This window comes from Acanthopagrus latus, chromosome 11, assembly GCF_904848185.1.
Source record: "Acanthopagrus latus isolate v.2019 chromosome 11, fAcaLat1.1, whole genome shotgun sequence".
NCBI classification, from domain to species: domain Eukaryota; kingdom Metazoa; phylum Chordata; class Actinopteri; order Spariformes; family Sparidae; genus Acanthopagrus; species Acanthopagrus latus.
Window position 1 is genome coordinate 2205786 of NC_051049.1, and position 24597 is coordinate 2230382.

At 45.5% G+C, this 24597-nt stretch overlaps 2 protein-coding genes across 8 annotated transcripts in view; one reads left to right on the top strand and one right to left on the bottom strand.

Annotated features, from left to right (window-relative positions):
• The window catches only part of mcf2l2 (MCF.2 cell line derived transforming sequence-like 2), a 99424-nt gene that overhangs the window by 28305 nt on the left and 46522 nt on the right, over nt 1-24597 (top strand). For 6 of the 7 annotated variants that reach the window (XM_037114318.1, XM_037114323.1, XM_037114322.1 and 3 more), the window contains exons 3-15: nt 1501-1615; nt 1889-1979; nt 2882-3001; nt 4010-4126; nt 4228-4377; nt 5815-5939; nt 6055-6169; nt 6372-6491; nt 6590-6781; nt 7681-7872; nt 7953-8139; nt 8307-8410; nt 12189-12277. In XM_037114318.1, coding sequence (XP_036970213.1) covers nt 1501-1615; nt 1889-1979; nt 2882-3001; nt 4010-4126; nt 4228-4377; nt 5815-5939; nt 6055-6169; nt 6372-6491; nt 6590-6781; nt 7681-7872; nt 7953-8139; nt 8307-8410; nt 12189-12277 — 1717 coding nt within the window. The remainder of the gene's footprint in view (nt 1-1500; nt 1616-1888; nt 1980-2881; nt 3002-4009; nt 4127-4227; nt 4378-5814; nt 5940-6054; nt 6170-6371; nt 6492-6589; nt 6782-7680; nt 7873-7952; nt 8140-8306; nt 8411-12188; nt 12278-24597) is intronic. The other variant, XM_037114319.1, reaches the window with a different exon arrangement.
• b3gnt5a (UDP-GlcNAc:betaGal beta-1,3-N-acetylglucosaminyltransferase 5a) lies at nt 15097-19477 on the bottom strand. The gene is made up of 2 exons (XM_037114325.1): nt 17998-19477; nt 15097-17124 (listed from the first exon to the last, which is right to left on the bottom strand). The coding sequence occupies exon 2, from the start codon at nt 16435-16437 to the stop codon at nt 15268-15270; it is 1170 nt and encodes a 389-aa protein (XP_036970220.1). The 5' UTR covers nt 16438-17124; nt 17998-19477; the 3' UTR covers nt 15097-15267.

Genomic DNA, 24597 nt, shown 5'->3' on the forward strand with positions numbered 1-24597 from the left:
CACATATCTGCTGCTGGAGCTCTTTTATTTACCTGTCCAGCCTCGGTGGCTCTCTCACTGTGAAACACAAAGCTTTTTAAAACCACAATCATTCACATCCTGTATGTTGGACTACCTTTGTGTTATTAACTGCACATTTTTTTACTTAGAGCTTATTGGGAAGAAGATTCTCTCTTCTCTACCATCACTTTATAAGATTTATTTTCCCAGCGTCCACGATCGAGTAAGAACTAAACGTTTCAATGTGTTTTTTTTTACAGAAAGTGTATAAAACACATGACATAACTAGTCATACATCACAGATACTTCAAGCTAAATCACAGTCTCAACATCTTGACAAAGACTTGGTAGGTCACAGATGATGCAGAGTAGAAGAAGAGAGGCCATGCAGTGATTTCTTAAACCCACATGAATTTATTTCTTTGTCCACGTGGGGGCAGTGAACTGAGCTGAACACACAATATCAGCACATCTTCACTCATCCCTGAAAGACCAGTGAGCAGAGACCGAGCACATGATTCTGGATTCTCCTGGAGAATAGAAGTCTCTCCTCTGCAAACATGAACCTAAAACTGTCTTTAAACAGTGTGCACATTATCGAGGCGTCAGATCACAAGACAGGAGGGATTTTTGTCACACTGATGTGTTCAGATATGGAAGTATTTTGTCTAACAGTAGCCTGCCTCAGATTAACAGACGCTCCCTCTTCTGCTGGTCTCGTGGAGCCTGTAGTGTACTCTGGTCACCTTGATAGGAAAAGGTCAGTGCAGCAGCTTCCTCCCAGGCCTGTCCAACACACCACATGCTGCTGCAGGGTGTCAGGTGTAGGTGTCCTCCATCACAGGAAGTTAATTGGATTAATGCGCTCGACAGAAGACGGGTGAGACTGACGGTGACAGACAGCAGAGGAAATGAAATGTGTGAGACTTGTGAGTCAGAAACAGACGGATGAGGAGCGTTTTACGTCAAAACGACACACCTCTGCACATCATGTGTTTTGTTATTTCCAGACTCACACACAGCTTAGCTCAGTGACGTGTTAGCTGAGGTGCTTTTTTAGCTCAAGGTCGCCATCTTGTGACTTTTATTCATGGGTGTTACCTTGGAACATTTGTGTCTTGGGAGATTTAAGAGATTTTCCATGACTAAGTTGTTTAAACTCTTAAACTCTTCCTCCTCCCTGGTTTTTATGTTTTGTTATTAAAGGGATGAAGAGTTTAGTTTCACTACAGCTGAACAGGAAGGCAGTTCATTATGTTCATGGAGGATAAAATCTCAGATGTTGTTTTTGGAGGTAAAGGAGCGAATCTATTGACTTTCTGGGACCCAGTTCAACATTTCGGGAACTCTCAGTCCTCTACTGGGACAAAGCAGACGTCTACTTTTAATGCAAGTGCAGAAACATTTCCATGGACTAGACTCAAGCTGTGTGAAATGTGTATAAAGCTGATACACGACAAGGTGGGTTTGTGTTAAATGTTGTGTGTTTGTGTGTCGCAGGAGGGCGAGGGAAAGATGGCGCCCCCATCATCACCTTCCCAGAGTACTCAGGCTTCAGTGAAGTGCCCGAGGACGACTTCCTCAACGTCGTCACTTACCTGACCAGCATCCCCAGGTACACACACACACACACACACACACACACACACAGCAACAGACAACAGAAGGCCTCACTCTGCTCAGGACGCCATGACTTGTTTTCTATTTATAGTGAAGTGGTCGTCTCATTACTGCTTGACAGAAGAAGCTAATATCTCAGGATTGATCACAGCGCTGTGTGTCCAGGAGCAGTAAACCTCTGATTATAGATCTGATTATGGCTCGCAAAGATGCTCACGTGCACAGAGCAGCTGCTGAGTGACGTGTCCTCTCTGCTTCCTGTCTCCAGCCTGGATGCTGCAAGCATCGGCTTCGTCATCATCATCGACCGGCGGAAGGACAAATGGAGCTCGGTAAAGGCCTCGCTATCCAGGATCGCTGTAAGTTCTCAAAGACACCTCATATCAACGTAACGTAAATTCTACGCACCTATACATGAAGATGTTTATATCTAAAACAGCATCATGTCAGGTGAAACCAAACAAACCACCAAACACTTCTGCAGTAATACACAAGACTGTCGACTGCCCGACTCCTCTGGTCTTCACTGCATCTTCACTGCACTGCTCTCCTCATGACCCTCGAACCTGCAGCTCAGGGCCGACCACGTCCACGTCCACGTCCACGTCCACGTCCACATTATAATTTACAGAAGATGCTGTGATGCGTGGGTGCAAGTAGCCTAACCTACACAGTGTTTTGTGCTTTAGTTTCTGTTCTGAACTCTCTCTCCTCTTCAGTGTTGATCTCTGTACCAAAGCTCAGTGTTGTAATACATCATTTTGTCCCCTAGAGGGCAGTCTGTGGAAAACTAAACTGTCCTGCCTTCTAACCTCGACCCTCATGTGAGGAGGAGAAAGTTTATAGTTTTTCAGAACCATTAAAGCCAAAGCAGAAAACAGAGATTAGATCTAATGTTAGCTCAGGATGATAGAGGATGATGAAACACTGATATTTCTGCCATCTTACGATGTCTGAGGCCCCGTCGCTCTACTCACAAGCATGCAGTCATCCTCAGATAACACAACAATGTCTTCAGACACACAGATTCAAACATGAATCACCTTTAAAATAGCATTCAGTGATGAGCTTCAGCGGTTAGTTCAGTGCCTCAGCTCGCAGGCTGCGTGATGTGTTTGGATTTCAGCCGGTCGTGTCTGTTAACAAGCTCAGAACAGACTGATGTCATAATATGATATTTGATGGTTTGATAACAGCGAGACACACACGGGTGATGGTCAGGAGATTTGCTGTGAGACTGACGTGCTGCTGTGCTGTCTAGGGGGCGTTTCCTGGAAACCTGCAGCTGGTCTTGGTGCTGCGGCCGTCCAGGTTCTTCCAGAGGGCCATAGCAGATATCGGGATCAAACTGCACAAGGATGACTTTAAAATGAAGGTACCGGTAAGCATGCTTCAACACCGACCTTATCAACTCCATCGTCTGCATTCATGAGAGAAGATGTGTGTGTGTGTGTGTGTGTGTGTGTGTTTTGTGCTGTACTGAATGAACAGGATGTTCTTCACAGTCTCAGCCCTGAAGCAGGAGTGGCAGCAGCATCAGTGTGATGCTGTGTCCTTCTTCTGTTGTGAACAGTGAACGTGCATCACTGAGCATTTATATAGACAGCACAGTGACATCCTGCATTTTACCTGACAGAGATGACATGTCATATTGGGGCAGTTGAACGTGCAGAATTACAGTAAATGTTTTGCAAATGTTTTTTTTATTTATTATTATTTCAAACCTGTTTCTAAGCTGGGAGTAAAGGCTGTATTTTGAATGCAGCTCTGCAGAACCGGCCGACTTCTGAAGCAGCGTGGTATCTTGACCGAGAGCAGCAGTTTGGTCCACTGCTGATGCACTCCGCAGGCTTTGCTCAGTGTTTTATGATTATGTATGAACCTGTGTGAACTCACAAGACTCCTTTACCTTTTCCTGAAGGCATTTCCTTTACTCTGGTGAGTAATGCGATGTTGCCAAACCACAAGCAGCACAGCACATCCACAACCACAGAAACCGCTGTGCTGGTGCGCAAGTCAAACCTTTTTCTACAAGGTTTTCTACTGCGGTGTAAATACACAATAAAATATACAGAAGATCAGATCCAGTTAAACTCCAGAGTTTAACAGAGCAACAGGAGACGTAAATCAAAATCCAGGTGCCGTCTCAAACACAACCTGACTGTATTTTAGAGAGTTAAGTTAAATCTAATTTCAGTCAGGCCAGTTCAGGATATCGACAGCATGAATGAACAGGATGTTAAACTTTTAGTGCAGTTTGAATTTCAAAGGTGTCGGTGTCTTGCTCTTGAACCCTGAAAGACACATAACCATCGTTGTTACAACTGTACCGTCCGATGTACGTCGTGCTCTGAAGAGCTCGTCGTGATCCGCTGAGTGTGTTTTGCAGATCGTGATGCTGAACTCTCTGTCGGACCTGCACGGCTATGTGGACAAAGGCCAGCTGACCCGCGAGCTGGGAGGAAGCCTGGAGTACTGTCACAGTCAGTGGATACACCACCGGACCGTGAGTCAGCAGCACACATCACATCAACGCCAGCGTTTCCAAAATGTAGCAGGTGTTTTCAGGATGCTGCCGACTCACACGTGGGTTTTTTTTCTCCTCAGGCCATAGAGAACTTTGCCATGACAGTGAAAACCACAGCCCAGATGTTGCAGAAGTTTGGGACCGACCTGGCTGAGACGGAGCTGCCCAACGACGTCCAGTGCACCAAAGACCTGCTCACAGCACACACCGACAAACACGACAACCTCAAGGTGACTGAGCAGAGTCGAATGAAGAGAAGAAGGTCGTCCTGCTGATTGTTTAGAAACTTGCAAACGCTGGTGCGACCGAGCCTGCAGCACAGAGGAGCTAAACTGTCTTTCACAGTTCAAAAAGTTCAAAAAGCTGCAGACGAGCCCTTTAACAAGAAGTAGAGCCCATCCAGTCCAGCAGCAGGAGGCGCTGCAACATGCATGACAAGGGGTCAGGTGCATGATGGGTAGTAGCCACGCCTCTCTAGTGGAAATTATGAGCTTGAACTTTGAATTGTATTTAAGAGGGACGATGCAGTTTAACATTTTCTGTCTGAACCTGCTGATACACAGCTCTTTTCCCTTGTTGGGTTTTTCACAGTGTTATTAATATCACATATCGCAACACACCGGTACACATATAACCTACAGGATCAGTTTGCTGAAGATGGGTACAGCTTGTTGTGCTTTTAACCTGCGTCGTAAAAAGATTTTACATCTGGAGTTTGATTTCAGTCCCAGCAGCGTGTCAGATTATGTCACGAGACTTTTGCTCAGAACTGAATCGTGACACTTTTTATTTTCTTTCTCAACTTGATTAGTTTTCACAATTCGAAAAGAACCATCAAACATACAGAAGTACAGGGAAAAAAAAAACAATTCACCTTTTTAAATCAGTCTGAATCTCTCTCAAACTATTAAATTAAATAAATCAGTTATTTCCAGCAACGGAAATAACTGAATACCTGATGGAGGGACTCGTGTGCTGACTAACGAATGAGGTTGATAAAAAGCGGCATTTGGCCTGCAGGCCGCCTGTCAAATGATCCTGTCACAGACCATTACAGAGCCTCTGATGCATTTCTTCCACTTTGTTTTGAGTCATTTCACACAGTTGAATTGAGGACAAAGTGATTAAATTTCTCAAAGAGAATCAAAATCTGCCAATTTGGTGGTCAGTTATTCGCTGCTCTGGGTTTTTATTCCTGCACATCAGAGGACGTTTGCATCAAGCGGAGACTTTTCTCAACGTCCCTTGACTTTTTGAATCTTGACTTCAGCATGTTTAGGTTCAAATCATAATGAGTAGCATCCTGTCGAGTCTCCAGGGACTGAATCTGTCTGTGTGCACAGAAGTAAGAATATAATACAGCAAGTCGACTGAAGAGATGCCTTCTGGCTGTCATGAGAACGTTGCACAGCATGAAAACAACCTGCATACTGTAAATATAGCAGATGTCAGTGTTGTTTGAGTAAAAGTTAAGATATGTTGATAAAAATATCACTTTAGCAAAAGTGAAAGTCAGCCTAGAGTTAAAGTAAATGTTTTTTAATCATCAGAAGTGGTAATAAATGTGCTTTAGTGTCAAAAGTGTACATATATGTTCCTTCATGTACAACACACTCTACAATATCACATTTAATGTTATTTTCAATGCTTCTGTGTCTCCAAACCAGGACGAACTGAAGCTGGCTCTGAAGCAGGGCACCACCTTGTTAGGCTGCATCAAGGAGCAGGCAGCCAAGTCAGAGAACCACAAGCTGAACCCGGACGAGATGGAGAACCAAACCACGGTGGAGAGGTAAGACTTCTCCTCACGTATCCTATCCTGCATCTCACTTCTATAGTAAGACCACGTGAGCCTGAGAAACTCACTCCCAGGATGTGTGTGGTGAACTTCCTGTTGTGTGTTTCAGGCTCCTCGCCCAGCTGGATGAGACGGAGAATGCGTTTGAACAGTTCTGGTGTAAACACCATCTGAAACTGGAGCAGTGCCTGCAGCTACGACACTTTGAACAGGACTTCAGAGAGGTATATCTGCAGATCTGTCTGTCTCCCCAGTATGCCTGGCTGCCTCTGGACTCAAACCTTTGGATGTTCTGCCTCTGTCTGCTCTTCACACAGCTTCAAAAAACACCCAGGCTGGGGAAAAAAATCACACTTTGAAAAAAAAACACACTTAATGAACTGCTGGGAAGTTTGTAAAGCCTGTGTTCTCTCGATGGTTCTGCAGGTCAAAGTGTCTCTGGACAGTTTGATGGACGGTCTCACCGGCCTATCAGATATCGGGGATTGTGTGGCCAGAGTCGAACACCTGCTGAAGGAACTGAAAGCACTGGAGGAGAAGGCTCGGGTCGGTCAACACGCACATAAACAACACTGCTTCAGTTAGAAAATCACTGACCGTCAATGTGCAAACAACTGATATACTCTGCATTGATTCTCTTGCAGCCCACAATAGAAAAGGCCCAGCTCCACGCGCTGCACGGTGACCAGCTGATCCAGAGTAACCACTACGCCGTGGACTCTATTCGACCCAAATGTGTGGAGCTGCGGCGGGTCTGCGACGACTTCAGCAACGAGGCCAAGAAGAAGACAGACGTCCTGTCCAAATCCCTGCAGATACACGTGGGCATCGATAAGGTGAAGAGATGATAAAACACTTCCACACACGTCAGTTCAGGAACATGTTCAGTTCCTGGAGTAGACTGTCCATGCTCACTGTGGCAGTGTTAAGATGATGTAGCATTTTACCATGCTAACATGAGCTAAGTGGAAGTAAACACGAAGTAGAAATGAGGCTGATGTGAACGCCGTCACCAGTACGGCAAAGAGCTCCAGCTATGTGTTGGTTTAAATCAGTCTGGACCAAAGTGGGAGACTCATCAACGCGCTGGACATCGACATCGCTACAGCCGCAGCGACAGCGTGGCTAAAAACAACAAGTTATTTTAACGCCATTCATTCGGTATCACTGGCTGTCATGTGGTGACATCCTCAGCTGCTGCAAACACTTCAGACTGTCTGACCTCCGTAGTGGAACGTGAAACCAGCTGTGGTTTCTGTTGCTGCGTGCTGAGATCTCAGGCCATGGTGACATCACTGACGGGGGGGAAACACGAGCAGTCTGACCGGTCAGACGGGCTGTAATTAAAACCCCAGACTAGCAAAATTATTAACCACTGTGAAGTTCACAGGCTTTCCTCCTTGATGTACCGTGAGCCTTTACGTTCACACGGTCTTTGCTGAAACTCGTCACTTGGTCTCAAAGAGTTACAGCTGGTAAATTTGTTCAATGACAAGCGAAGTGGCAGGTAGACATCATAGAAATACTTCTGAGGACTTAATTATCTAGAAAATAACTGAATGTCTTAACTTCTGTGTAGAGGAGACAGTGTTCTCTCTCTCTCCTGTTCATATACCTATTTTGTATTCTCATTCAGATAACGCAAGAATGCCTGAAGAACACTCGATGGTTTGTCCCTTAAGATCCGACATGCTGCCCACTTTTAACCTGTTTGATGTTTTTTTGCTGTGTCCAGGTGAACCAGTGGTGTGAGTCTGGCATTTACCTGCTGGCCTCCCAGGCGGTGGATAAGTGTCAGTCGCAGGACGGTGCAGAGTCGGCGCTGACCGACATCCAGCGCTTCCTGGAGTCGGCAGAGAAGAACCAGCTGACCGAACTGAAGAACCTCCACAACCAGTATGAGGTGGTTCTGTCCGAGGACATTAAGGTATGGTGAACGCAAACACGGGCAGTCTGTTGTACGAGTGACGATGGACGAGGGGTTGATGGCGAGCTGTGCTCCTGCAGGCCGACGTCCTGAAGGCACTGAAGCGCCTGGAGGACGTCCAGGAGATGTTTGAGAAGCGGCACGTCAGTCTGAAGAGACTGTCGGCCAAACAGACGAGGCCCGTCCAGCCCGTAGCGCCGCGGCCTGAGTCTTCTCCTAAGCGACCTTCACTGAAGAACCCCCCGAGGACTACCGGGACCCAGCAGCGTGAGTTGGATGTCGTTGTAACCCTTCAAACTGTTTCCACTCATGTGACGGGACGGACACCTTGAGCTCGTTCAGTATTGCACCTAGTAGTATTTGCACAAGCTCCAAAGAAATAAATTATGAAATGTACCTTTTTGTTTTGGCTTCTCTTCATTTTTTTTTTTCAGCTCTGGCTCGCAGAGCATCTGACAACTCCAACAGCGGCAGGCAGCCGGCCGAAGCTGATCCCAACAAGAGGAAGATCATACGCAAGGCCAAAGGAGGCATCAAGGTACCGTCGTCTGATCTCAAAGCACGTGGCGGCACAATGAGTGAGCTTCAGGAAACAGCTCCGACGCATGTTTAGCATGATAATGTACAGAGTTTCAATACCGACCCCATAAAACCACATTATCATTAACATGTTCAGGAAATGAACGCAATGTAAAAATGTACCCGACATCTGCGGCTGAATGCAAAATGAATGCAAATCTCATTTCTGACGTGTGAGAAGGAGAGAAAATGAAAATGAATGAAAAGCATGTTAAAAAGTAAACACTTAATGAAAAGAGAGAGTACAGGAGAAAAAAGTCTGAAGTCAGTTTGATACTCTGCATTTTTCTGATCATCAGCTTTATTGTTATATTATCTGATTACATATGCAATTAACTGATTTACACTACCGTTCAAAAGTTTGGGGTCACCCAAACAATTTTGTGTTTTCCATGAAAAGTCACACTTATTCACCACCATACGTTGTGAAATGAATAGAAAATAGAGTCAAGACAAGGTTAGAAATAATGATTTGTATTTGAAATAAGATTTTACATCAAACTTTGCTTTCGTCAAAGAATCCTCCATTTGCAGCAATTACAGCATTGCAGACCTTTGGCATTCTAGCTGTTAATTTGTTGAGGTAATCTGGAGAAATTGCACCCCACGCTTCCAGAAGCAGCTCCCACAAGTTGGATTGGTTGGATGGGCACTTCTTGCGTACCATACGGTCAAGCTGCTCCCACAACAGCTCAATGGGGTTCAGATCTGGTGACTGCGCTGGCCACTCCATCACCGATAGAATACGAGCTTCCTGCTTCTGCTCTAAATAGTTCTTGCACAATTTGGAGGTGTGTTTAGGGTCATTGTCCTGTTGTAGGATGAAATTGGCTCCAATCAAGCGCTGTCCACTGGGTATGGCATGGTGTTGCAAAATGGAGTGATAGCCTTCCTTATTCAGAATCCCTTTTACCCTGTACAAATCTCCCACCTTACCAGCACCAAAGCAACCCCAGACCATCACATTACCTCCACCATGCTTAACAGATGGCGTCAGGCATTCTTCCAGCATCTTTTCATTTGTTCTGCGTCTCACAAACATTCTTCTTTGTGATCCAAACACCTCAAACTTAGATTCGTCCGTCCACAACACTTTTTTCCAGTCTTCCTCTGTCCAATGTCTGTGTTCTTTTGCCCATCTTAATCTTTTTCTTTTATTGGCCAGTCTCAGATATGGCTTTTTCTTTGCCACTCTGCCCTGAAGCCCAGAATCCCGCAGCCGCCTCTTCACTGTAGATGTTGACACTGGTGTTTTGCGGGTACTATTTAATGAAGATGCCAGTTGGGGACCTGTGAGGCGTCTGTTTCTCAAACTAGAGACTCTAATGAACTTATCTTCTTGCACAGTTGTGCAACGCGCCCTCCCACTTCTTTTTCTACTCTGGTTAGAGCCTGTTTGTGCTGTCCTCTGAAGGGAGTAGTACACACCGTTGTAGGAAATCTTCAATTTCTTAGCAATTTCTCGCATGGAATAGCCTTCTTTTCGAAGAACAAGAATAGACTGTCGAGTTTCAGATGAAAGTTCTCTTTTTCTGGCCATTTTGAGCGTTTAATTGACCCCACAAATGTAATGCTCCAGAAACTCAATCTGCTCAAAGGAAGATCAGTTTTGTAGCTTCTGTAACGAGCTAAACTGTTTTCAGATGTGTGAACATGATTGCACAAGGGTTTTCTAATCATCAATTAGCCTTCTGAGCCAATGAGCAAACACATTTCACCATTAGAACACTGGAGTGATAGTGGCTGGAACTAGGCCTCTATACACCTATGTAGATATTGCACCAAAAACCAGACATTTGCAGCTAGAATAGTCATTTACCACATTAGCAATGTATAGAGTGTATTTCTTTAAAGTTAAGACTAGTTTAAAGTTATCTTCATTGAAAAGTACAGTGCTTTTCCTTCAAAAATAAGGACATTTCAATGTGACCCCAAACTTTTGAACGGTAGTGTATTAATTTGCCACTTTGGCTCTGATACTTAGTACAAAGTGGCAGAATATGGAAAATACTGGAGTACATGAGTAGATGTACTGAGTAACACTGCATTACTGCCGACAGGTGGTCGCTATGAGTGAGAGGAGCTGAAACACAAAGAGGAAAGCAAACACGTTTATCGTAAAGCTAAAGACCGTCAGGAAAACAATGACATGAACAGCAGCGATCTGACCACATGTCCACCTACTGAGAACTGTGTGCACGCTGAACACACAGCTGGAGGCTTTAAGGAAACAAAAGCAGCTCCACGTGAAGCGCCTCTCTCAGGGTCGTGTAACCGACCCGACAGCTGCTCACATGAATAGCCATACGTTATGAAATATCACAGTGCAAGAGATTAGCCACAGTTGAGGAAGTTACACCGATTATTGTCTGCTTCTTTTTCAGTAAATGTCAGGTGATACAGGTGGTTATAGAAGAGGGAAATGTGATCTAAAGAAGCAAATACAGGGAAGAACAGACAAACTGTACAGCAACAGACGGGGATGGTACTTGATGTCCAGCTGATGCTGGAAGTTGATAACGTTCTTATTTTACTGCATGGTGGAGACGACGGTGTGACCACGGCATGCAAATCAGATTGTGTGACGATACGTCGTTTAGAAAGAGGCTGTATTTCTAGACACTGAGCAGCAGCTGACTCTTTTTCAGCAGCTCTAAGAGTTTGTAGTTTTATTCATCAGAATCGGAGATATCGTCTTCTGGTGCCTACATTACCCACAATACATCTTAGCAGCTGAGTGACATCACTAGATGCAGTTTATCAGACTACATGCAGCTCACAAAAGACGCGTGAACACACTTCAATGTGTCTCCGACACCTCAACAGCCTGAAACGGCGTCCCAGTGACTGTCGGCACTGCGATGATCCGTCTGTCAGTTTCATGCTCTGTTTCACCGGCAGATAAGAAGCAACAAACAACCAGAAACAATCATATCCACACCATCTCTCCTCACAGCTCCTCAGACTGTCCTGGGGAAGGTCAGAGGTCACAGCCAGGCCAGGAGCTGTAAAGCTGGTGGAGGTCTCAGCGTTGTGTCAGCAGCAGGTGACGCTGCTTTAAACATGGTCCCTTCAACAGGACGGTCTCACTAATCAGCATGCCACCCTGCTGCTGCCTCCGCTCTGATCTCATTAATTGGTTTACACGCACGCCCCGAGGTTATTTTGTGTTGCTGACAAACACGGTCTGTCTGCGCAGTGATAGTGTTGGTGTGTTAGACCATAAACCTTCCTCCATAATTGATGAGGACAGAGCCGTGTGAAGTCGGTGCCAAAAATCAAAAGTCGACCAAGTTGGCTTCCTTCTTGTCACTGGATGTTTCCTTTAACACGCTTTAAAAAAAGACCTGCGCTGAATTCTGAGTGTTGAAGCAGTTTGTTACAACAAGTCAAATGAATGCAGGAGATTATTATTTTTTTAAACCTCCACAACGACGGCCGTCAGATGAAGGACATGAGAACCAAAAACTGATGAGATCGTCGGATATGCGCCTTTAAATTATTGTCAGAAATAATAGTTGTGTTTGTTTCTGACACTACAGGTGACAGATATCAACACGAGGCTGCAAGTAAATACGGCCAAATTTAAATATGTGCTGATGACATGAAGAAATGTAAAGAGAGCAGCAGTTACTCTGTCGTCATGCTGCCACCTGTACTTTTGGAATGACCTTTGCTTTCTGGCCATATTTAACATATTACACCTTTAAGTTGACGTGTGTGTTTGTGTGTCACAGATTGAAGTCATGCACGAGGAAAGCCAAGGAGGCTCCACCCACGTCGTTGTGACCAATGAGACGGAGGAGAGTCTCTCCAACAGACGCAGGTAAGGACAGAACACGCATGCTGATGTCTCAGTTCAGGGTCTGCGTCCTCTGAAGGACCCGGCCTTTGTCTTTGAAGGCGAGTCCTTCAGAGACCTGTTGTTAAATGTGACGGTCGAGCCTCTGGAGCATTTCCTGGTTGTGTCACCAGATGTTTTACCCTTACGTCATGATTTCTGCCGGCCAGGCCCACGAAAGTGACGATCTACGTCACGCGATGTCGCCATTTTCTCTCTTTCTTTCTTCTTTTTCGGGTGCGCAAAGAATTTGATGGTTACAGTAGTTATAGGAAGTGTGTGTGTGTGTGTGTGTGTGTGTGTGTGTAGTGTGGTGATTCACCTGCACTGTATGTGTGGAGAGCTCATCTCAGACACAGGTGGTGTAACAGTTAACATCCAGGTGACGGTGCCGCGTGATGTAGGACTCCCGTGTGGAATTTATCTACGTTTAATTTCACCCTGCGCTGCGTGGAAGCAGTCAGATCAGAGCAGCTTTAGCATAACAACACTTATATTTACCGCTACTCAGTTTATATATCTTCAGAAATGTCTGGGGATTATTTATAAAGTACTGATGTTGTTGTTTTAGCTCATAAAAAAGTGAACTTCCCTTCCTCAATTCAGTTTGTGTTGATTTCAACAGTTTAGCTGTTGAAGTCGAGGCGTCTCTGTCAGAGCTGCGGACGCTTCAGGTGTCCACATCATGTTTGTGTGACCCGCATGATGTGATTTGACTAAATAACAGTCGTGTGTATATGTGTAAAGTACAAATAAACCAGAAGCGTTTCGTCTTGGGAGCCGAAAATGAATCATAACACCTGTTGCACAGTTATCAAGCAAACTGGTGGTAAGATCCTTTAAATCTCCATAATATTTAATTTCCACCATCAACAAATGTCTCCTTTCTCTGACTACCATGCTCTGATTATGAAACAAATCATGAAAAATTAGGGATATTTTGTATTTAATTAACAATTTTACCTCACAAGAAAAAGTGGCAAAATTACACGGCATCAATTTATATTATGTATTTTAATTTTTCGGTCAGAATTTGGCTGCTGGGCAGCTCTTCAGAGGAAAGAGTGCCGGTGAATTAAAAACCAAGCGGAGAACATGAAGGAAAAAGACTTTTACATTTGCTTCATGTAATATTATTGGAGGAACGTCTCAGTGAAATGACAAGACGCACAGAAACAGACGGATAGAAATCAGTTTGAAGCAGTAATCCAGTCAGAGAGAGTTTCACCCACAGATTCTTTTACTGTCCCTCAGTCGCTGATGTCCTGTCAGTCGGTAATCATCAGATCAGATCTGTTCTGATAACATGAACACACAAGTCAAATCAGCCGCGCGCTGGGTTTTATTTAGCAGCGCTTCATGCAAATCAGATAACATGGTGACTGAACGTGTGGATTTGCAATCCGAGTTGTTGCACTGAGTTGCTGACACGCAGTGTGTTCTGTTGTTTTGGTGTGAGAACTTATTCTTATCCAACTGCATCAGGAATGCTTTCCATCGGTGCACCCACACATGTGCTCCCCCCGCAGTGAGAAGTTCCTTATACGGTCATGATTCCAACAAACCTGCATGCTCCCGGTGATTCAGTCTGTTTCTTGAATTTCTGTATAAAAACCACAGGATGAAGCAGACAGCAGTAGCTGGAAGGAAAAAAAAAAGACAAGTCACTGGAAAAGAGTATGGAACAGGAAGCAGAGCTGGAGGGAGAGAGTGGTGAGAAAAAAAGAAAAGAAACCCGACAGTCTTGGCAGGAAAAGTTCACCGTTAAAATGATGATATAAAAAACACACGTTCCCCTCGGGAGGCAGGAGAGACGACAAGCAGGAGAGTTTGGGAACCACAGATCCTAAACATGAGATGCAGAGGTGTTAAAGTCCCGATTCCCACCTCTAAACAGTATCTGAACTGTGGTAGGAAACTCATTCATCTGGCATTATTTAACCTGGAGTCTGGCCGGATGTGGTTTTATTCCCATTTAAAACGTCTGATGCACTTAGTCAGCCTGCTGGGACAGAAGCAGTCGGACCGGAGACTGAAACATGCACAAAGTTCAAGAGACTGAGTCAGTGAGTTTCTGTTAAACTGACATCAGGGCTGCAACTATTCATTAATCTGCCAATTATTTTCTCAATTTATCAATTAAAGTCAAATGTGTTCACCCCAAAACTCAACTCACGATGTAAGATGAGGAAAATCAATAACAGAGACACAGCAGACTTCTGCAATATTTGCTTGTAAAGTGACGGACATGAATAATTAACTATAAAAATAGTTCTCTTTTTGATCACTGCAGCTCTGAAGTGCATAAAATAAAATGTTTTTGCTACTTAACTCGTTGGGTTGAAATGTCTCACATCACAGAAACAGATACAACAACATAGAAATCACATCAGATGTGTTGGATTTTTGCCATTTTTTAAAATATATTTCTTTTACTTTTAGTCACATTAATACTGAGATCTTAAAATGGTTTGCACAAAATTATAGGATTCAACTAGAAGTCATTCCAGATAACTTAAAAACAAAAACCACATTCCTCGTCCAAGTCGCTGCATCGATCCCTGAATGTTTGCTGAGCGTGTCAATAACTCTGTCAAGTGCCAAGTGACGAGAGAATTCATGATATTTAACAGCTGGTTTAGACGTTATCTTCAACAACTCGCACAGAGCTAAACCTCTTCAGAAGTCGGTGAGTGAATAATAATAATAATAATAATAATAATAATTAATGTGGCGTACCGATCTTTAATCACTTTGGCTGAAACGAAGTGAAAAGCTGATGACTGAGAACACGAGCGCATTGGTTTGCTTCACAGAACAACTCTGGTCTTTATTACAAGACAGCAAATACACAATATATCCAGCAAACAGTGAAAGTTAACATGAAGGGGAAAAAAAAAGAAGCGGCGGTCCGTTTGTGAGCGGCGCCGCCATGTCTGTGTGGTACATTCAGCATTCCTTCATCTTAAGATCATTTATGTAAAAGCAGCCATACAGGAGTACGTGTTCTGGTAATACGGCCGGCACAGCAGCATCACTCTGACCGCCGCGCAGTACAGATTACCCATAAATCCTCTGGAGCGGCGGTACACCGTGGGGTCCGTCGCTTCCTGCCACAGCAGGCGCACATCTGTGGCGTGACCGTGCGAGGTGATCATGTGATCGTAGATGCAGGGGTGGTACGGCGCCTTGCCTTCCCCCGAGAAGTACACGTGCTCCTGGGGAGAGACTCCCATGGCTTTGGCACATATTCCCATGAATACGTCGTCGATGTACATGGAAGAGTTCAGCACCAGAGTCGCATGGTAGATCTTAGCGGCCACGTCGCCTGAAACCACATACCCTGCTCCGGCAGTGTAGTCTGGGTAGGAGGGCCAGGGGTACAGGTCATCAGGAACGTGGTATTTGCTTTCTTTACGGCGAATGGGAGGAGCTCCCCTGTGCACATGCCCCACCCACAGGTCTGTGGCCCCCGACTGACCACCCAGGACCTGCCGCAGGTACGCCACCAGGTTGGGCATGTGTACGAAGATGTCGTCGTCCGCAGACATGAGGAAGCGTGCCTGGCGGCAGTACTCGTGGCCCCAGTGGAACTGCAGGATCAGTTTGGTGGTCAGGTTGTGAAAAGTGTCCAAAAAGTCCTGCTGGATCAGGTCTCTGTAGGACCGGTCCTCCTGCAGCAACGCTCTCTGCACACTGGCTCTCCGACCGACATCCGGATGCACGCCGAGGGCGAACACCACCCTCACGTTCGCCCCCATTTCTGACCAGGCAAAGCTCTCGTTCCCCCACGTGTCCCGGATGGCCTGGCGCCGCTCGAAGTTCTCTGGCGAGGATTTGACGAACAGAAGCAGCAGGACGTCATCTCCACCAGAACCACCTTCACATTTACCCGGATGGTTGATGAGGTACGGATAGGTCACTACCTCGACATCCGCACCGTGCTGGTGCTTGGACGTGAGGGCGAAGGAAGAGTTGAGGAAGTCGTAGCTGTTGACCAGGTAGCGATACGTGTAGGATCTCATGTGGCTGACCACGTGGTGGTCCAGCTCCTCCCAGCAGACCATCACCATGCACAGCACCAGGCCTGTGGTCAGCAGCTGCACACACTGGCACTTGTGGATGCGACGGAAGTTCATGAACATGGCGACTTCTGCTTATTCCTGCTGATCTGTGAACGCTGGCGGCATGTATCCTCTGGATCTGTTGAGTCGTCTGCTCTCCTGGAGCTGAATCTTCATCTGTCTCCTGTTTTTATGACAGTACGCTATTTCATCTCTGCCTTCTTTCCACTGCTGAGCTTGACTTCTCATTTGACTCTTCTGCCTCTAGCTCTGCTTTCATCTATCTAATCATCTTCCTCATCATCTCCTTCGCTTCACATCTGTCGTCTGACTCGCCTAACATGTATCCTCCTCCTCCTCCTCCTCCTCCTCTCCTACCAACTGGCTTCTCTTTTTTGACTTTGTCAAGTCCAGTAGGCTTTTGTCAGGCTCTTCAACACTCTGGCTGCTCTGTAACCGGTCTTTCTGCACTGCATGAAGCACAAGCTCCCCTCCGTCATAGTGACCAGCTCCAGGTGAAGCTCAGTGTCCAAACATTCAACATGCTCTTTCGTCGTCCTTCGCTTGTGTGAACTCCTGGCAGGTTTGACCCCCGTCCTCCTCCTCCTCCTGCTCCTCCTCCTGCTCCTCCTCCTCCTCTTCCTCCTGCTCCTCTTCCTCCTCCTCCTCCTCCTCTTCCTCCTGCTCCTCCTCCTCCTCTTCCTCCTGCTCCTCCTCCTCCTTGTCTCAGTTACTGTAATGTCAGCGTATCACAGCATCATATGGCACCTGAGGAAGAGACAAAGAATTGAAGATCAGAGTCATGTAGACAACAAAGGTGCCTTTTCCTTTTCCTTTTGGTCTGCAGTGTGGAAGACCAAGATGCAGAACAAGTCCACCGTCTGCTTTTCAGAGAGACTTTAAAATGAAGACTTGTAATATTTGGACTTTCTGTGACTTTAGGAATCACAGTTTAAGATTTGAAGGACCTGAAGTGAGGAGGCAACTACTGATTGTTTACATCGTTATCAAGCAAAGTGACAAACTTCTGCTGGTTTCCGCCTCTCCTGTGTGCAACAACACAAGAAGCAACGCAAGGATCAGATCACACAAAGAATCACAACAATGATTTAAATCCATCTGTGAGGGAAACTAGAGAAGCGTGTGGCGGACAGAGAAATTACAACTCTGAAGATCTTCTATTTACGACTATTAGGATAACAGAGATGAAATAAGAAGCTGGAACAACACAAGATGTGTTTGTGTAGATCATTTTTCTCTGGATCAATTTATCGTTTCAGCTCCACTTTAATTCATCACATCCGTTTTCATCACTGGAGGCTCAGCAGCGTGTAAACAGTCGGATCAGACCGAGTCCCGGATCTCTGCGCTCACAGCAGAATCCAGCAGCACAACACGATGAAGCTGATGAATTAATTAATGTCATGTGAGGGGAAACTAACGATCCTCCCCTCTGCGCGCACACGGGTCACTCCGCGCGTAAAGCTCTTCACGACACATAATTAAAGAGACAAACCGGAGGTTGAAATCAGAGAGGAGCAACTTTAAATCTCCAACCTGATCTCAGCGGGACGCAGCGGATCGCCAGCGACGACAAACACGCGTGTAAATCAGAAAACCCTCCGGTGAAGTGCGACTCACCGGATCTGCGTCGGACAGAAAACCACAGTGGCGACCTGGAGAGTAAAGAAACACGGTGGAGCAGCACACATGATCCGCCGACTGGGCGGACAGGTAGTCGCAGTGACGTAGCTCCTCGTCGGCTGTGCGTCCTCGCCGGATGCGTCCGTGCGTCACCACGTGGTATCTGAGCAGACAGGTGTCTACAGGTGGTTCCTGCAGACCCCTCAGGGCTTTGCAGAGTGTGGGAGGCGTGTTGGTCTCTGCATGTAGAGCAGGTCACACAGGCTGCAGCTCTGAGCGCCCTGAAGATCTGAATATAATAATATAATTTAAGTGGAAAATTGATTTTAATCTTAAAAAAAACAGTGTCTTTGTACAACTCAGAATCAGATGGAGCTGAGACAAAGCATAAATATGAATGGTGAGCTGTGTGATGGGTGTTCCTATTTATTTAGTAACACTGGGTGGATATCTGGATTGTAAACAATCAGCAGATCAGTGTTAATATATTTATTTATTTAACTGGGCGGCAGATAAACTGGGCGTAGCTGTTTGTGTGGACCTGCTAATTCTGCGGCACTAGACTGTGTTACTGGAGTGATGATAGCAGGCGTCTTCTTCCTCTCCGCTGCACGACCTGCTGCACTGTGACACATAAGCTCGTGAACGACTGACAGGAACAAACACATCAGACTCTCTGTGGAACAAACCGGACACAGATACTTCGTACAGTTACCCAGTTAACGCAACTAAATGTGACTTTGTAACCGTCCGATCCGAGCTGCGAATCCAAAAGCGCCACTGTGGACTGATGAGACGGTCAGCTGTGTCCGGGAAATTACATTTTGTTGCTTCAGAGTGTCAGCGTGATGCCAACTAGTGTCAAACTATCCAAGAATAGCCATGAACTACAGAGTGACGGGGTCAGTCTGCGTGCTGACGACGCCTCCACTAACAAACTGCTTCACCGGCCGTGTCGCTCGTGTTGGACTGTGGATGAAGCTTTTGTTGTCACGAGTTGACACGTCGCGTCCCACCACCACTTTGCTTTCTCCCCCCATTTCCTTTGTAATGTTTCACAGTGTCACATGTTTAACTTGCCTTCCTCACATTGTTACAAACACACAGTTAGGAGACGAGATCACTTCCATCTCAGAGAACTGACTGATTGGGTTTTTTCTGCTTAAGTTATCAGTCTGTGTTTTTAATTGTATGATATTTACTGGTAGTTTATCTGATGTTGGTTCTGTGGTCACAGGGAGGAGATAACACGTGTGATGTTCAGCTGACACAGCTGAATTATATCTTACAAAACTGAAAGTCAAAGATCTGCTTCCATTAATATGCTTCAGTAAACATCACTTGTATGCACGCTGAAGTTTGATAGAGCTGGTCGTCCTCGTCTGCAGCCACCGAGAACACAGGAACACAATGTGAAGTGTGTTTTTATTTATATCGTCATCGAGTCTTTCACAGGTCGTCAGTCAGCCACGGTGAAAACCAAGAGAGATTCATACAGAAACAATCTAAACACATATGGTTTGATAATGTGAGTGTGTAACTGGTGCAGTCTCTCCTCTATCAGTCAGGGTCAGCGCTCATATCTAAGTTGTTCTTTCATTAGTTCCGTTCCTTTGAATGTCACGACAGTAGATTTAATTACATCACCAGATAAGAGTCATATAAATGTCAATCTTCAAAAGAAACTAACAGCTGCATTATTCCATCTTTCCTTTCATGTAAAAACAAGCTGAAAGTGTATTTATGTTCGATACAAACACAGATATCTTTGTATTGATTTTCCTGAAAGCATTCAGGCCTGGACTGGGACCACCGCAGGGCTGGTGGACACAGTAAACATGTAAATCAGCACTGTATACTGTAAACACAGCCCCAAGCAGCCGGTCCCGCCCACGCTGGCTGAGTGTCTTTAACTCCGCGGAGGGACGACGTGAATGTAAGTGCCGAGCCAGCACGAAGAGCTACAATAGAGGGGCTTTAGCCCGGCAGAGCCCCCTGAGCAGAGAAGCTGCTGACGTCTGTGCAACGGCGCCACACAATAGGCACAACACATATTTCCACTGCAGCATATTTTTGAATGAACACCGGGGTCAACCGACAATGGAGCGCTCTGACAACACGTGGGCCAGCCGTGGGTCTTGTGACTAAACACAACATGAGAGGAGTCACTATGTACATGCACACACACACACACACACACAGACATAACTAAGACAGAACTGTTATTAAATGTAGTCAGAAGCTGTCGGGACTCACTGCTCTCCCCCACCTGAGCCTGTAGCTGACTGTATTGATAACAGGTATCAGTGAAGGTATTTGTGATACTCCTTTGATATCACCATCTTACAGAAAGTGGAAGAAGAGTTGACGTTTCTGCTCCCTGATCCGTTCACATCTGTACGTGTCATAGTTCATGATCCATTCTGGAGGTGCGATGTATATTTTTGACGGGAGGTTTGGAGATTTCCAGTCATGTTTTTTGGTGATAAGACCAAAATTTTTATTTATTTTTTTTTGTTGAAGTTGAAGTTGCAACATAAAAATGTAGAGTTGCAACATTGCTAACACTCATTCTGCTGATGAGGACGGTGGGCTTTGTGCTTGTAAAAGACTGGTAGTTACTTTTAGAAGTACTTCCTTTGGCCGGAGACTGGTGGGAAGAATGTCGACACATCTCCAAGATGCCTCGTGTAGTGTAGTCCCAGTGAGACTGGTCTGAGGCCGTCTTCCACCTGAGGCCACAGCTGTGCTTCTCTGGGCTGCACACAAGAAAACATGCAGTGACGTTGTTCAGACTCATTCCTGTGTGTGTTTGAATTGTGCGCTGCTGTCAGTTTTGTCATACCTGCTCGTGGACGCAGTTAAGATTCTTTCAGTAAGCTCGTCTGATTCGTGTCATTTAGTTTGGTCGTTTGATGTCGTGCGGTTGTTTTGAGGAAGGTGTTTCTGTAAAGCTTCGGGCTGCAGAGGACTCTGATGTTATCGCGTCCACACAAGCTCCGTCGTGACTCGATATCTAGTCAGAACCTGCATTTCTCTCCCTGCAGGAGTTCTTGAGACACCTCTCAGCAGTTAGATGCACAACTGATCAACAGTTGATAACACGACAGAAGTGCCTAATTCTTTTTTCCTCTATGGAATTAATATTCAGTCTGAGTGATGTGAACTCACGCGACAGCAAATAGATAAAAGTAGGTCATCTTAAAATTTGAAACCTTCCCTGGAGAGTGGCAGCGTGTTTCTCCAGAGTGTGAACATAATGTGAGTTTTACACATGGATGGATATCAATGTTCAGGTGCTGATATTTGACACCAGGCAGTGCTTTATGCTTGAACAGCTCAGATGACCCAACCAACGTTTTTCCTACACCGCAGCAGACAATACGGATGAGTTCAGTTTACTACAGGCACTGAAACTGGGTTTAGAGACTCGAGTCCGTGTGGACTTTGTTTACAAGACCTGCTTGCATTGCAAACGAGGTGCCAGTTTTAATGGCAAGCAAATGAATAACAGAGGCACCTTTTCACTGTGGCTCCGAGCAGAGAGGACAGATTACAGTACTTCCTGCGTCGAGCTGTGTAACATGCACACAGTCTTAGTTCCCCTCATGATGTGTGGTATTGGTCACTGGGGTGAAATATTACAGGAATGCAGAAATATTTGTGTTATTCAGGCTGTGATTGTGCTTGTTTATTCAACGGGAGTTTAATCATACAGTCTGTTATGTCAGATAGCTCTGGTCTGCCACAAACTGATTAGAAGTATCTACAGCTCCGCCTCAACTGTCACAGCATGTACTCACCGAGTTAGGAACCAGCTGACGGTCACTCAGACTGTCTGAAGGACTTCATTTGTAGGAAAAACTAAAAGTGAGTAATCATATCAAGTTCTAATCACTGTGCAGGAATCGTATGCGGGCGCACAGTAAAAGCTACAGGTGCACAAACCAAAGTAAAGTCTGACACTGTGGCTCGGTCTGATTTCACTCAACTGACTTGTGATTCCTCCTGTCAGGATTAATGAAGCCGGGCGTACGCTGTCAGATGATGGGTGCGCACCAAGAGCAGCGTACCTGTCACTTCATATCACCTGTCAAATGAAATACCAGGTTTTTACCACGAACCAGCTCCTTACAACTCTTAACTGAAAGCAAGAAGTCACCACAGTGATACAACCGGTATGAAACCTTCCCTCATGAGATGCATCAGTGGAAAAAAAGGTGAAGTCTAAGCTGCACGCTGTTGATGCAGCACCATGTGCATTCGACCCATATGGGCTGGAACGTGGCCCAGGTGGCCCCAGGTACAGCCTGACCGGACTCACAGGTGGAGGCAGCAAACGTTAGTCCTCAGAGGAGAAAACAAACTGCTGTACCTGCCACTCAGATGAGAGAAAGAAATCAACAAAGAGAGGTGAAGTTTCTAAAAAAAAAAAAAAAAAAATGTCTGGTTGGTTGTTGGTTTGAACCCAGACAGAAGTGTCAGCCTTCTTTTTGTCTTTGAAGACATGCAGACAGAGGCGGGAGGACACCAGGGAGCCAGCCATCCAAACCGGCTTTAATGAAAGTAGGAGTCAAAACAAAATCCTCTTCTCGCTGACCAACACCCAACATCCGCTGCTGTGCTGCAGCAGAGGCTCCTTACTGTTACCACCAGGGAAATTCCACAACCACTAAATAAAAATAGACGTTGTTCTAGTTTAGTTTTACAGTAAAATAAGTGAAGGCCACAACCTTTCTTCTGTCATGACGTATCCTCTCAGGACACCGTGCGGGATAGGATGGCAGTATTTCTTGTTCTCGCCTTATAGCATGATGAATGAAAACAGTCAAACCAGGAACAAAGCTCTCTATATCTCAGTTCGAGATCTGTCCCGGTCCACAGCGTCAGGCTTTTCACCGATGCAAATGGAGGTATGGTGATGTTCCTGACAGATACCGTGGCAAACATTACCGGAATGGACGCGACTGTCCTGGTTGTTGTATGGTGTCAAACAGATTAAACAACTCTTGAATCAGCATGTTTCTTTCATCAACATGACAAAACAAAAAACTAAAACAGTCCCGAGACAAAACCCAGGAGCAGAGCCGGACTGTGTGCCAGCGCCAGCGCCAGTGGCCAGGTTCTGTTCAGCAGAAACAAATTCAAATTCAACCACAATTTTCATCCTGACAGTTAAGCTTGATTCTGTATAGCGACACTATTGTATCCTCAAACAGTGTGTTTCTGTGTGTCCTGTCCTCCAGACGAGCTAATTAACAAGAGTAGTGTTGCATGTATCTCGGATGCAAACTATTACTTCAGCCTCACTTAACGTTTTACGTTGCTGTGATGGTTAAACTCCCCACAGTCGAACCATCAGACTACAGAGCAGCTTATTTTAAACTCTGACAGATTAAATTCTTCCTCTGCAATCCGCCGTTAATCATTTTATTACGATATCATTTATTCCACCTCACAGCTCATATTTTATTATCCAGTCCTGGGCCGTACCTTGTACCTAAAAAAGAGGAGGACTGGTAAAGAACGTGTAGACAACTGAAAACTAACTGTACTTCTTTGACACCAGAGATCATTATCACACAAGATACTCGGGTAACTCAGGTGAAGTTTGAACCACTTAACAACTGTTTCATACGACTTTCTGTCACGTAAGTTTCTTCAAGCTTTGCGAAACTTTTACACCCCGTTTGCTCTGCGTTCCCCTGCTGACCCCAACTTGCATAGTCTCAGCCTGATTCATCCCTACTCCACCTTACTGCAACCTCCCACCAGAGACCCGGAGGGAGAGGGAAAAAAAAATGCTCTGAGTTCATCTTGACACATGCAGTTTTTTTTTCTTCCACCTCTCTTAACTCTGTCAGTCTGCTGCTGCAAGCTGACACCTTTAGCCTTGAACACTGGAAGGTATTACAGACCTCATTTAGAGCAACACCCTTTAGCACAAACACGCACACACACACACGCACACGCAGTGCTGCTGGCTTACCGGGCTGTTTTTGAGTCCAGTCCATGTGTGTGGTGAAGTACAGATAAACTCCTCTCCTCTCTACCTGTGTCACTCACTCTCTCTGCCTCACTCTTCCCAGCTGCTTCTCTTTTTCCTTCACCATCACCGTCACTTCTTCTCCTCTCCTGGTTTTTTCTTCTCACTTTTTCCCTCCCCCGTGTCAGGCGCAGTAGTCCACTCCAGCAACCCAGCAGCGCTTCAAATATGGCTCTGATTGCCCTGAAGGTCCAACTGTGAGTGTGTGTGAGAGAGAGACACAGTGTGTGTGAAGTGGGTGGGAGTATCTTGTAGAGAGGGAGGAACCATGAGGCACCTCTTTCCCCCGTCACTCTATCCCACCTCCCTCTATCTGTGCTTCCTTTCACACACACTGTCAGTATTTATATGCGCCGGCACATGAGAGGAATTTCAGTTTTAAGAAATGAGGTGGCTGATTCCCCACACAGGAAACACTGATAAACACGTTACATTTTATGACTTTTCGATTGTTAAAACCGTCGTCAAATGTCACAGTTTGGTCAAGTTTTGGCACGAAACTACTTGGTTCTGGTTCCGGTCATCTGCAGGATAAATGGGTAGCCTGTCCA